The sequence below is a fragment of the Vipera berus genome, assembly GCF_964194415.1.
Source record: "Vipera berus genome assembly, chromosome: 3".
Classification (NCBI taxonomy): Eukaryota; Metazoa; Chordata; class Lepidosauria; order Squamata; family Viperidae; genus Vipera; species Vipera berus.
Window position 1 is genome coordinate 191,197,346 of NC_138204.1, and position 12,777 is coordinate 191,210,122.

General features: G+C 36.3%; 1 protein-coding gene across 2 annotated transcripts in view; it reads right to left on the reverse strand.

Annotated features, from left to right (window-relative positions):
- Positions 1-593: 593 nt before the first annotated feature.
- Positions 594-12,777, reverse strand: part of RAD54B (RAD54 homolog B) — a 42,296-nt gene continuing 30,112 nt past the window's right edge. For both annotated transcript variants that reach the window (XM_081325838.1, XM_081325837.1), the window contains exons 7-15: positions 10,899-11,124; positions 9,817-10,024; positions 9,120-9,259; positions 8,103-8,393; positions 6,921-7,087; positions 5,473-5,734; positions 4,647-4,713; positions 4,307-4,507; positions 594-2,895 (exon numbers count right to left, since the gene is read on the reverse strand). In XM_081325838.1, the coding sequence (XP_081181964.1) occupies positions 2,714-2,895; positions 4,307-4,507; positions 4,647-4,713; positions 5,473-5,734; positions 6,921-7,087; positions 8,103-8,393; positions 9,120-9,259; positions 9,817-10,024; positions 10,899-11,124 (1,744 nt within the window). In that variant the 3' untranslated portion in view covers positions 594-2,713. The remainder of the gene's footprint in view (positions 2,896-4,306; positions 4,508-4,646; positions 4,714-5,472; positions 5,735-6,920; positions 7,088-8,102; positions 8,394-9,119; positions 9,260-9,816; positions 10,025-10,898; positions 11,125-12,777) is intronic.

Below are 12,777 nucleotides of genomic sequence, written 5' to 3' on the forward strand. Positions count from 1 at the left end.
AGATTATCAGAATGACTAAACTGATGTTTTGGAAAAATGAGGTTTTAAAAGAGTGCTTACAAGCTCGTATACATCAACAGGGTTTGGGCATTCTCAGGTTTTAAAAAACACAATATTTTTAATTGGTTAAAATATTAATTGAGGTGCTTGTCAACTGTCTCATATTTCAACTGGACACATTAAGTCCAACTGACTTAAGATGGGTAGCTACAGAAATCGAATGAATAAATAAATAATAAATAAATAACCAACCAACCTGGATTGGAACCATCCTGTCTTCACCCCAATTTGAAACCTAAGAAGTATAATGAACGGCATTAGCCTAAACTAGATTTAGATATATTTTTTATCTTATAAATATTTTTACCTATTTCCTACTCGTGTATGGTTTACATAATTTTGTTCATGCTGCAAGCGAATAATGTGATATACATACACATGCCTTTGTTTTCAGCAGGAAGTATTTTCAAGTAAGCCTATGAAAGATTGTAAATGATCTCTGATGCAAATATCTATCTGATCTGCTTCGCACACCAAAAACTGAGGTCTGTTTGCTCAGGGTTTAATGAATAAATGACAATTAACCCAACACATTAAACTGTGATTGTTTTTATTGTATGCCTCCCAGAGTCAGATTTGTGAGATGGGTGGCTATAGACATTTGATTAAATAAACAAAATAATAAGCGAGTATAGAAAACAGTTGGATTCAACAAACAATCCACATTATGTTTTAGCTTACTGCATGAACTCCAATTCAAGTTTTTATTAGTTGAACAGTACATTTGAACTAATTAAATCTCTTAATTTTAAATAGAACACTTTGAAGCAAATGTACTTTTATAATATTCTTTATTATAATTTATTGCACATAGCCTATTTGCAGTCACCACTGGTTTATGTAACTTAATCCAATTAACAAGGTTAGATAAACTGGAGAAGCACTGTTTGTACAAACTGGTCAGGTATCACTTGAAAGACTATTATCAACAAATGTACTTGTTCTTTTTAATGTTATTAGTAATATAAACACTATTTGAATGTATAGTTAAAAGTGCTGGGTTAAGATAGATATGACTGCCCACTGTTGTCCTGCTTTGTGAAATTACTCATGGAAAAATAGCCACTTGATCATGGTTGCCTGAAAATAGATTGCAATATTCTAAGCTAGGATTGATAATAATAAGAGGATTCCTCCTCCCAGAAACTATCTATAAGGACTTCAACAACTTTGGATTTACATTCCCAAGTGACTGTAGAGAACATTTGAGGATGGCAAATATTTGCGGATATCTTGCTGATGTAAGTCGCCTTAAATTTTGAAAGTTTTGCATCCTATAAATAAGCCTGTTATGACAGCTAACCTTTGGACAGAAATAAACACTTAAAGGGAAATCCCCACATTCTTAACAAATACAAGGGTGGACCTGTGCCTGGGGGAATAGACCTTTCAGAGTCGATTTGTAACCTTCTCCTCACCTAATCATACTTTGCCAATCTCTTTGCCAAAACAATTCGGTTGTTTTAACAGATTTATTTTATGAAGGATAAAATAAGGATATTAAATGGAAAAAACAGAACAGCATAAATCAGAGAGAACTAGTTCAGGAGATGTCTAAGAATCCTCAAACAACCCTTTTCCATAAATGCCACCCACCCCTGCATTTTTACTGTTTCAACAGTACAGAGTCACTGTATTTAAAAAGGTAACATTGTAGAGTCAAAGCCATAGTTCAGAGATGCTTGAGTGTGTAAATCACTTTTCAAAAAAGGTTAGCTTTCTGCAGGCCAAGCATCTGGTTTTTTTAACTGAGTCAACAGCCTGCTTCCTAATGCATTTAACAGAAGCAGAACTGAGAAGCTAAGGTTGAGAGATGAAATCCCAGAGCTTCAACTCTTGTCAAGAGCAGGGGTGTTCAAACTTGGCCCTTTTATGACTTGTGGGCTTCAGCTCCCAGAATTCCTCAGCCAGCATTGAAGTCCACAAGTCATAAAAGGGCTTGAAGACCCCTGCTCTAGAGGCTATGACTAAGAATTGAGCAATCAAACCAATGAATGGAAATGATGCATTATTTGCTATTAATTCATTCTATCAGGACAGGAGAAAAATTGCTGATGAAGAAATACATAAAGAGGAAAACCATGCCACTAATTATATATTACATCAAACAAGTTATTCGAAGTACACATATGTCAGGAAAAAAATTACTTGGGCCTATAATATTATCTGATGAAATCTGAGTTGCTAGGGGGACTTGAGCAGATGTTTCTTCCCCTAGGAAGAAAATAGTGCTTTCCCACTATTTAGAAATTGTAACTATCTCATAACTACATAATGCAATATATCATCTTTGACATACTAATTCTGAGAACAGATTCAAACTTGTTTATTGATGGAGAAAAATAACCACAATTAAAAGAAAGCCTTGTCTCTGTTCTTATCATTAGTTGAAGAAAACATCTTAGATGGATTAGATGGAAGTATAATATATTCTCAAGTTGTTAGAGTGATGTGACATTGTAAGAAAAAGTGGTAGCAAAGAAATTTTCCCCGTTTATTTTAAGGATTAAAAGAATAATACAGTGTCAACCTTGATATATGTTCTTTATCCTCAGTAATCCTATTATTAATAATGCTGCTATTACTGCTGTTAAAAATGATAATACCCTAATGAATACAAGCTCACTGTGACTAAGAAGAAGCTAACTTGCTCTCAACTTGTTATATTTTGAAAAATAAATGTAAGGTTGTCTTTTATCCTGTCAAGGAAGGGATCAGGGAGTTGTTTGTGATCCACACAAAAGTGTTTCCATTGCATCAGTTGTGACATAGACAGAGACTTTTTGACTTTCACATCACTTTGGCTACTCTGGTAGTCTTGGGTCACAGGACAACCTAAGAAAAATAACAGGAAGAAAACAAGCTGATGAGAAATATTCAACACTACTTGAACATTTTGAAATAAAGACGTTTATGCCTATAAAAAATGCTTTTGTTTGAATTCAGGTACTCTAGATGACAGAATAACAGTACAACAGACTTGGAAGGGACATTGGAAGTCTTCTAGTCCAACCCCTTGCTCAGGCAAGAAACCCTATACCAGTGATGGCGAACCTTTTAGAGACCGAGTGCCCACACTGCAACCCAAAACCCACTTATGTATCATTGGGTGCCGGGTGGGCGTGGCCCATTGGCTGGGTGTAGCCCACTGGCTGGGTGTGGCCAATTGGGTGGGCGTGGCCCATTGGGAGGGCGTGGCTGCAGTGGGAACGGCAGACTGCGTGGGACTAAAAGGTTTAATCAATCAATTCCAACTTTGCGAGATCTTTTTTTCCCCGCAACAAGTTGAAATTGATTGATTGACCTTTTTTTTTTGCACAAGGCGGTGGAGGCCTAAATTAAAAAGGTTTTATAAAACCCAGCTGAAGGCCTAGGACTGGGGCGACGGTGCGCGTGCCCACAGAGAGGGCTGTGCGTGCCACGTGTGGCACGCGTGCCATAGGTTCACCACCACGGCCCTATACCATTTCAGGTAAATGGCTGGTCCTATCTTTTCTTTAAAAAATTCCAGTGTTGGTGCACCCACAACTTCTGGAGGCAAGTCGTTCCACTGGTGTCTGAGACAAACTTGTTGGATTAGTCTTCTCTAATCTGACAACCTGTTTCCCAGAGTGGTTAACAAAAGACAACCATCCTCTCCCATTTTCTCTCCTTGCAACTGTATCAACTGACCACTGCATTGTATCTAGTAAACATCAGACACTTCTGATAGCTTATTTTTCACAATTCTGTTAGCCCCCCCCCTTTCAAACACAGAAGGGTCCCACTGTTTTGCACTGTCCTGAATCTATTACCTATAATTAAAACTAAGTTAAATATTTGCACAGAATGACATGGGTTTCAAATCTTCATAAAGAAACAATATATTAACGTCATAAAATTGCTCATCAAATCCACCAATCCCAGTTTCTGCAATAGGGGTGCCTGCAAGAAGGGTGGGAGATCAAAAATAGCAAGGGGGCAGCCACAACCCTGCAATCAAAGCTCCACCCTTTTTATATGCATCGTGCTTTTAACTGCAGACTTATGGCCATCATCACCAAACTTTTTTAACCCCCTTGGTAGCCAACCATTTTGCAATTTAAGCACATTGGTTTGTGCTTAAATTGTAAGCCGCCCTGAGTCTTCGGAGAAGGGCGGGATATAAATGGGATTAAAATAAAAAAATAAAATAAAAATTTGGACAGGGGGAAAAACAACACTAAAACTGTATCTTGTGTATGAAAAGCAACTCAGAAAAGGTCACCTTGATTATCTTTCTTTCCCATACAGCTACACTCCAGCAAATCATGGGTCACACAATTGGAATCTTCATGCAATGTAAAGAGGTTTCTAAGTTCTTCAACAGAAAAACGGATATGCTCAGATCCCTTGGTAAAGTCTACAACTGCTCCAGAAAGAGCTTGCTTACTGATTTGTCTTTGATAGATTTTCTCCTCTATTGTGCCTGCATTAAAGAAAGCAACATTCATTCACTTCCTGAAAATAATGGTCAGAAATAGGCAACAAGCATAAATTCAAGAATGGTCAAAGTCATTGGTACTAACTAACGGGGGAAAAAGCATTACAACTATAATATTGCAGACCTGTAGTGAGTAGTCGGTAAATATGAACTGTATTCCTCTGTCCATCTCTCCACACTCTGGCCATTGCCTACAAGAGAATGAGACAATAAAAATGATAGATGAGGCCTTCCAACTAATATGCTTGGCAATGTTATTTCACTATGTTTTGCTTATTTTATTTTGCTTCTAAAAAAATCTGTCTACAATCAAGCTCCTGTTTTACTATGAATGACTTTATGAAAAAACATTTTTGCAAGTTTTTGACTGATTGTTTAATTATGTGACATCAGGTCAGTGTTGAACCACGTAGATGGTCCTCCATGACAATGTGTCAAAAACATTGACAAAAGCTTGACTGACTAAATAAAATTTTTATTTTATTTTATTTTAATTCCATTTATATCCCGCCCTTCTCCAAAGACTCAGGGCGGCTTACAAGCTTAGCAGTAGCCTTCATTCTATGTATATGCCTGCTTATTAGGGCTTTCACACACACCCCAGCAGCATTATTACAAAGTCAGCTTATTGCCCCCAACAATCTGGGTCCTCATTTTACCTACCTCGGAAGGATGGAAGGCTGAGTCAACCTTGAGCCTGGTGGGATGCGAACCTGCACTAATTGCAGGCAGCTGGTGTTACTTAAGGAGGCATTAGTCCACTGCTCCACCAATGTTGAGCATCCTGTATATAATTTCTTCCAAGAAATCAGCCCTTGCCATTTCGCTCACATTGGCTTTTAATAAATAAATTCACTTATTTAAATAGCTTTAAATCGTTAAAAAGACTTCAGTTAATTCTGATTGATGCTAATAGCTTTGCAGCCCCAATATTAAAGAATGTAACAAACCTGAATATCAGTCGCTGGATTCCAGTCAATATCATACAGGATTAAATGAGATGCTCCGACAAGGTTCAAACCGACACCACCAGCCTTTGAACTTAATAGAAAGATGAAGGCTGGGCAAAATTTACTATTGAAACTATCAACAATCTGTTGCCTCTGAGAGACAGGCGTGCTGCCATCAAGTCTAGTATAGGGATATCCACATCGTTGGCACACTTCTTGCAATATATTTAACGTCTGAGTATAGTTAGATACCACAACAACTCTGTAAGCATGGAATATGGAAAATTGGTTATTAACAAATTCCATCTACGTTGATGGAACAAAATTATTCCAATACTAGTTTTATTTGCCTCTTATGTTTATAATACAGTAAACAAAATGTTCAGTTCTCTGATAGAAACTATCAGCTGAATTATGAGCCAAAATTTATAGTGTAAATGTCAATTATTATAAAAAAGATTGTGCTCAGAGGTAAATCTACCGTGTAAGTTTTGTGCACTTGTTATTTATTCATATGAAGGATTGCAAGTGAAGAAAAGATGTCAGTAAATCAAGGATGTAGAGCAATAGTGCCTTAGTGAAATGATAGGGCTAAGGGTATTAGAAGGCCAGTGGGAAACCATGTTTCAGCAGAAGTCAAGTTCCACCACAGTGGAATAGGCTGAGTCCTGAGAAGGTAGCATAGATATAGCATGCCTCTCTTGTGATAGACATGAAGCAGAGAGGACATATCTGCTTTTGTTTCTATAAGAAAGAACATCTGTTCCACTGGAAGCCTATGTGAAACCAACCTTTATTTGATCTTATATGAAATAAGGCAAAAAAAAAAGAAATTGTGTTTTAGACTTTAAAGAAAGAATTTATTGGGAAATGCCACAGAGAGTTATTAAAAGGAAGTTAACATATTTATATATGGAATGGCACATTTTCAGCTACCTCTCACTCCTCCACCTACTAGGTTTGTTAAAATTATTAAGCACAAACATAATATGTTTTTATTTCATATCTCTATGCATGTTTGGTTATTAATGAATTGTTGGTGGTTATATTTTAGACTCTGCCTCTCTGCCATCAGCTCTCAAAACAACATGTTATCAAGAATGTAGGAAAATATTGGCAAGCAAATATTGGATTTTCAAAAAAAAAGGGAGGGGATAGATTTTCTCCTGGGTTAGAAGAAAGATATAAACCATTAACAAACAACAATCAGATAAGAGTGTAGAGAATTAAAAACTTATGAATAAAGGTCATTCATGTTCCCTAAACAAAAATCTATAAAGAGTTATGAGAATTTACTTCAGTCTTCTGAAGAGATTAGGTTAAATGAAAGAAAGAACAACGACTACCAAGTTCCATAGCACTAGAGGTGGTTAATATAATAGAAAAAGAACTAAACTATAATATTCAACCGCACTCAAACTGTACTTTCAACTAAATAGCCTTCCTACCTTTCTGAAGGTCCACGCTCATGAATTGCTGCCAGCATCTGCATTAGCACCTTCAACTTTCCTGAGTCAGAGAAATTTGTCTGAGCACTTTCTTGAGAAAAAATATCATGTAAACCACCATAAAGGCTTGTTTGATCTTGGTTACCAGAAGATTCAGATTCTTTCTTCTATGAAGAGAATTTTGGAAAAGTATGTTGACTGTTTTAATGACATTCAAACTAAACCCATATCCATACTTTCTGCTTGTTCCCATTGTCATGGCACACCCACTATTTCCTGAATGCAAGAATCGAACTTATTGTCTTCTGCCTGCACTGAGCCTATCGCAAATGTGTCTCCTGACTATGTTTTGAAAGTTGACTTCAAAAGTTGGCTTTTCTATTTTGATGCATTTTAAGCCCTTCCAAACAGCCTATCCCATTTCATTCTAATCTAATGATATCCCCAGTTTTGATCAGTTTTAGATTATGGGTTTTTAATGCTGTAAGTCGCCTAGAGTCTCTATGTATGAGCTGGGCAGCCATATAAATTTGTTTAATAAATAAAATGTTTGATCTTTGTATTGACTGAAAGCCCAAAGGTGCATTTTCATGAGTACTGGACTTCGTTGTTTTTCTTTGAAGACGTTTCACTTTTCATCCAAGAAGGTTCTTCAGGGTTGAGGGCATCTGAAGGTTTATCTGTGTCATGAGGGTCACCTGAGTAGTGCAAATGGGTGTGGAGCCTTCTTGAAACTACACCCATTTTCACTACTCAGGTGACCCTGACGACACAGCTAAACCTCCAAGTGGCCTCAACGAATGCAAATGACTAGCTGCCTGCAAGGAGTATAAATCCTTCCCATTCCCCACCATCCAGTCAGAGCTGAAGAAGCTTCTTGGATGAGAAGCAAAATGTCTTCAAAGAAAAACAAGGAAGTCTAGTTGCCTCGTGAAAAAGCACCTTTGGGATGTCTATGACCTGGATGACTGAGAATCTCCATAGACATATTGATTGAAAGCCATGTATGAATTTTTTTCATGGATCTGTTATTGTTCCCCAAATTCTTCTGGAAAAAGTTAGTTAGTGAAAGTAATGCATATTTTAAATCGGATCAAAAACTGTAATGATTGTAGACTTAAATGCCCACCAAACAAGTCTAAGAATTTAGAAACATATCAAAACATAATTCAATATGCACACCTGTACTGCTTTCAAGAGAAGGCAAGGATGGTTACAAAGTTTTTTCAAAGCACCAATGCATATTAAATGTGCACTATTTTCGAAACTTCCTTGTAGGCAAGATCTAACAATCTGAGAGTTCAAAAGAGTATGATAAAGAGCAAGCTGCAACACTGTTGGACGACAGAAAAGTATGCTCTCCTTTTTGGGGGGCAGGAATTTGTTGATGACCTCTTGTGTTCTTCTAAGAATGAAGAATCCTGTTAGATGCATCAGTTCTGCTGCCCTTTTCTCACCTAGTTCAATGTCTTCCTAGGAAATAAAATGGAATATCAAATTAATTGCTCTCCCTTCCTCTGGATTTCAGACAGAACATAAGCTTCTAAATAGAAATCCCAATGAGTTAAATAAAGTTTTTATGCCTGGAATATATGAAATAGGACTGGTCTAAATTTACTCTTCTTTAAATTTTATATTTCCCATGCTCCTCAGATTTGCGTTAAAACAATTTTGAAATAAACTCAGCATTTCATAATGTCTTAATCTGATTGATTCTTAAATTTTTACCTTGCTTTCCTTCCTAAGCAATCAAGGCAGCTTAGAATAATAAAACTAAATACCAAATAAAAACTTGATAACAAAATTTATACATATATTAAAATTACTATAATTAAAACCAATTAACACCTTAAAAGCTTGATGAAATAAATATTTTTGCCACTCTCCAAAATACTGAGAGGTAAGGCTAAAAACTTTTCCTTGGAAAGAGCACTTTATAACTTTGAAGTCATAGATGAAAAGGTTCAATTCCCTGTACTACATGATAAGGTTTGTTAGCAGAGAACTTTCTCTTCCTGCTTCTAGAATACCTTTAATTGTTGCTCTTTGTAATGGTACTCATACAATACAGAAATGTAAATAAGATATGTATTGCCTCTCATAACAATCAAATATTTCTCCAATAGTAAAGAAACTTCATGTCTCTTAATTTTATGCAATCAGTAAAAAAAATCTCAAATTCCAATTGTGATAACAGACCTCAGCTGCTGAAGGTTCTCGCGATCTAAGAATTGGCTCTTCATACACTTTTTTGTATGCTGATAAAGGACCAAGAATTCCAGGATTTACATATTCTATTAAAGCATAAAACTCTTGCAGGTCATTTTGTACTGGAGTGCCTAGGCCCAGGGAGACAAAATAGAATTTAGTAAATAATACAAGAGAGCCAATTATGTGTAGCGGTTAAGACACCAGAATAGAAACTGGGAGATTGGGAGTTCTAGTCCAGCCTTAGGCAAAAAGCCAACTAAGGCCATTCATACTCTTTCAACCATAGGAAGCAGGCAATAGCAAACCATTTTGGGATTCTTGCTAAGAAAACTAAAGGGACTACTCCAGACAGTCTCCAAGAGTCAAGACTGACTTGAAGGCACAAATACACACATACATATACACATACCCTTCCTTCTCTAATTAGATTTTTATTCTCTTTTCAATACACCAATATAAGGGAACAACAAATTCTATTTTTTTTTTACTGTAGGTTGAACAATATTTTCAGTAACACTCGCTGAAATACTCACCTCAACCTTGTATTCCTATACCCAAGAATACAACCCATTTTCAGATATAATCCTGAGAATGTTTTGCTTTTTTTCTACCTATATTTATCATTGTAATTAGCACTTTTTGTATTCTCCAGAAGCTCTTGGTGAGTGAATAATGACATACACACCAGTAAGAATAATTCGTCTTTCACAGGAGAGGCTGAAAAGAGCAGCAGTTGTCTTAATAGAACTGTTTTTCAAACGATGTCCTTCATCACAGATGACAAGGCTGAATTCTGTCCTCTGAATTTGGTCCACAGACCGTAAAAACATCTCATAACTAAGAATCAGGACTGAATAAAGGGGAGAATTGATGAATTCTTCCACTTTGTGATCCTGTAAAACATAAAGAGAATTGCAAGTTATGTGGGAATGGGAAAGTTAGCATTCTAAATAAAAATGAATCTATACCTAAATGTATGTCTTACACACATACCTAAATATATTGAATTATTCTGAATTAATTTATGAACATTCATTGACAAATAAGACAATTTACGAACAGTCATTAACAATAAGATGGGATGACTAACTTTGTTTAAACTACACACAGTTGTTTTTCTCCTGTATGCTTCCAATGACTAATTTTTACTTCTGAATATTAATGAAAAAGACTCTCCTCAGTATCCAACTAGGGAACATTGTTAGGTTTCTTTCTTTCCTGTTCACTTTCCAACCAATGTTAACCATCTACTAATAACAATTGGACATTTTAGTACATACAGTATGCCTATGCCACTGCTTTCAGGAAGAAATGAAAGAAGGAAAATGTCTATACTGAAGAGCTACTTTTTAATTACAAGCCCTGAAACCAAACAGTGGAGTTGCAAGCCTGCAGCCTCCATTCATTTGACTGCTAATGGATAATTCATCACTGAGTTAAGGATTTAACCACAGTTTATTAAATAATCCCCACTGGCTGCTCTGGGTTGACAAACTGCATTAAACCCAAACAAGTAAGACACATTCTGGTTCAATGCTTGATGTGAACCCAGGAAGTGGATGAAGAGAAGGAATGTGAAGTTACATTTAGAGTAAATTGTTCTACAGAGTGAAGTAAGAAAAGACAATGCTCATGTCAATGAAATTAAATTAAGAGGGTTCTATATAAATATCTATTTATACAATTCATAAATAAAGGATGAACGTCTAAACATTTGGGAGTATCTAAAATAATTATTAGGGATAGGAGTGTAATTCTTTGGTTCACCTGATCAACTAAAAACACTTTGATTCTCTCATTTCCCAACCATTTCTGAAATTCCTTTCCCCAGTTCTTCACCAGACTTCCAGGAGTTACTATCAAGGCTCGTTTGATTACAGGCTTGCATCCATAAGGTCCTTGACGCAGGAGTGTCCAGATGAGTGAAATACACTGCAACGTTTTTCCTAAACCCATTTCGTCTGCAAGGATGGCACCAAATCTATTGCTCACTCTAGACACAGACAGCAAGGAAAAAGAAAGCGATTATTGTATAAAATGATTTTTTTAAAAAAGCCTTGGCCATTTAATGGAACATAATAGGAATCCTGATCGTTTGGCAATATAGCAAAAGAGTATTTATGGATTTCCTTCATAAAACTATAGTACCCCTTTCATTATTATCTGCATTATCTCCCAAACTTTCACCAAATTTGGCAATATGTCCCATCTGTTGAAGAATGAATAACCAAGCTTTTGTTGGCTAAAACCGAATCAATAAAATTGCTTTGTGCCCTTCCCTCTGGCGGATGAACTCCCTAATTTGATTGCAGAACTGAGCACAATAAATTCTATGAAATTATTAGGCCAGATTAATATCATACTTTTAATTTTGCTATAGAGTATACACCATTTCATCAGCTTCCCTGTTAATATAAAATATTGCTAATTATTTCTCTGAAAGGAGAATTTTCCAGGGGGAGAAGCTGTTGCATTATTCACAAACAGAATCTTCACTCTGTAAAAGGTCTCAATATAATTCACTGAGTTGTTGCTTGTATTCTCTGACTTCTAAAGATTTATTCAAAGTAGACTTCAAATCCATTCATTTTTGCAATATTTTTAAAGCTATTGTAATATGCAGGGACGGAGGGGGCAGAGACAATTATCTCTGTCAAAATCATAGGTTTAAAAATATTATAATTATAGGAGTTGGAGTTTTCAGCCAAACTAGGCAACAAATAATTTTTATCCCGCTAGATCTCCTTAATTTCTACCCAAGAAAGAGAAAGCCCTTGTAGAAAAGCTTTAGCAAAGCTGAAATGAATTAGATTTTTTTTTTAAAAAAAAGATTCCTTTAAGTCAAGACCAACTTCTGCTAACAATATGGACAAGATTGCATAGTTTCATTGGCAACAGTAAGGAAATAATTTGCCACAGCCTTCTTCTACAAATTTGTTTGGCTCCTCCAGTTACAATTTGCACATTTCCTGTTGGTTTGTCATTCTAATATTAACCATGCCTGAGCTCATTCAGTTTGAGATCAGCCAAAGTTAGCCAAGCCTGACTGCTGGGCTCCACCTTGTCTGTGTCATTTTATCATTCAGCGGGCATTTTAATTTTAAAAAATAGTAAGTTGAAATGCTGGGAAACAAAGTATCAGCTTCCAAGATCATGTTTATATCCAACAATGATAGTGCTCCCCATGGCTGCCATTTTGTAAATGACTCCAGAGTCATTTTGTGACAAAGGTGCTTTTTCAGGAGACAACTGGACTTTCTTGCTTTTTCTTTGAAGACGTTTTGCTTCTCATCCAAGAAGCCTCTTCAGCTCTGACTGGATGGTGGGGAATGGAAGGATTTGTCCATTCCCCACCATCCAGTCTTCAAAGGAAAAACAAGAAAGTCCAGTTTCCTCCTGAAAAAGCACCTTTGGCACAACCATGGCCTGGCTAACTGAGAATCTCCATAGACTCATTTTGTGACACTGCCCACAAGATACTCTGGAAATGCCAAATGTGACCACCGGCTTAGAAAGATGACTTATCAACTGGTGAAGAAGGCAAAATCTTCTGTTTTCAAGCAGGCCAAAGCTGACAAGTACATGTTGAAGTGATATTTTCCCTTCATTGTATTTAACTGTATTGTTTATTTTTGTTTATTTGGCT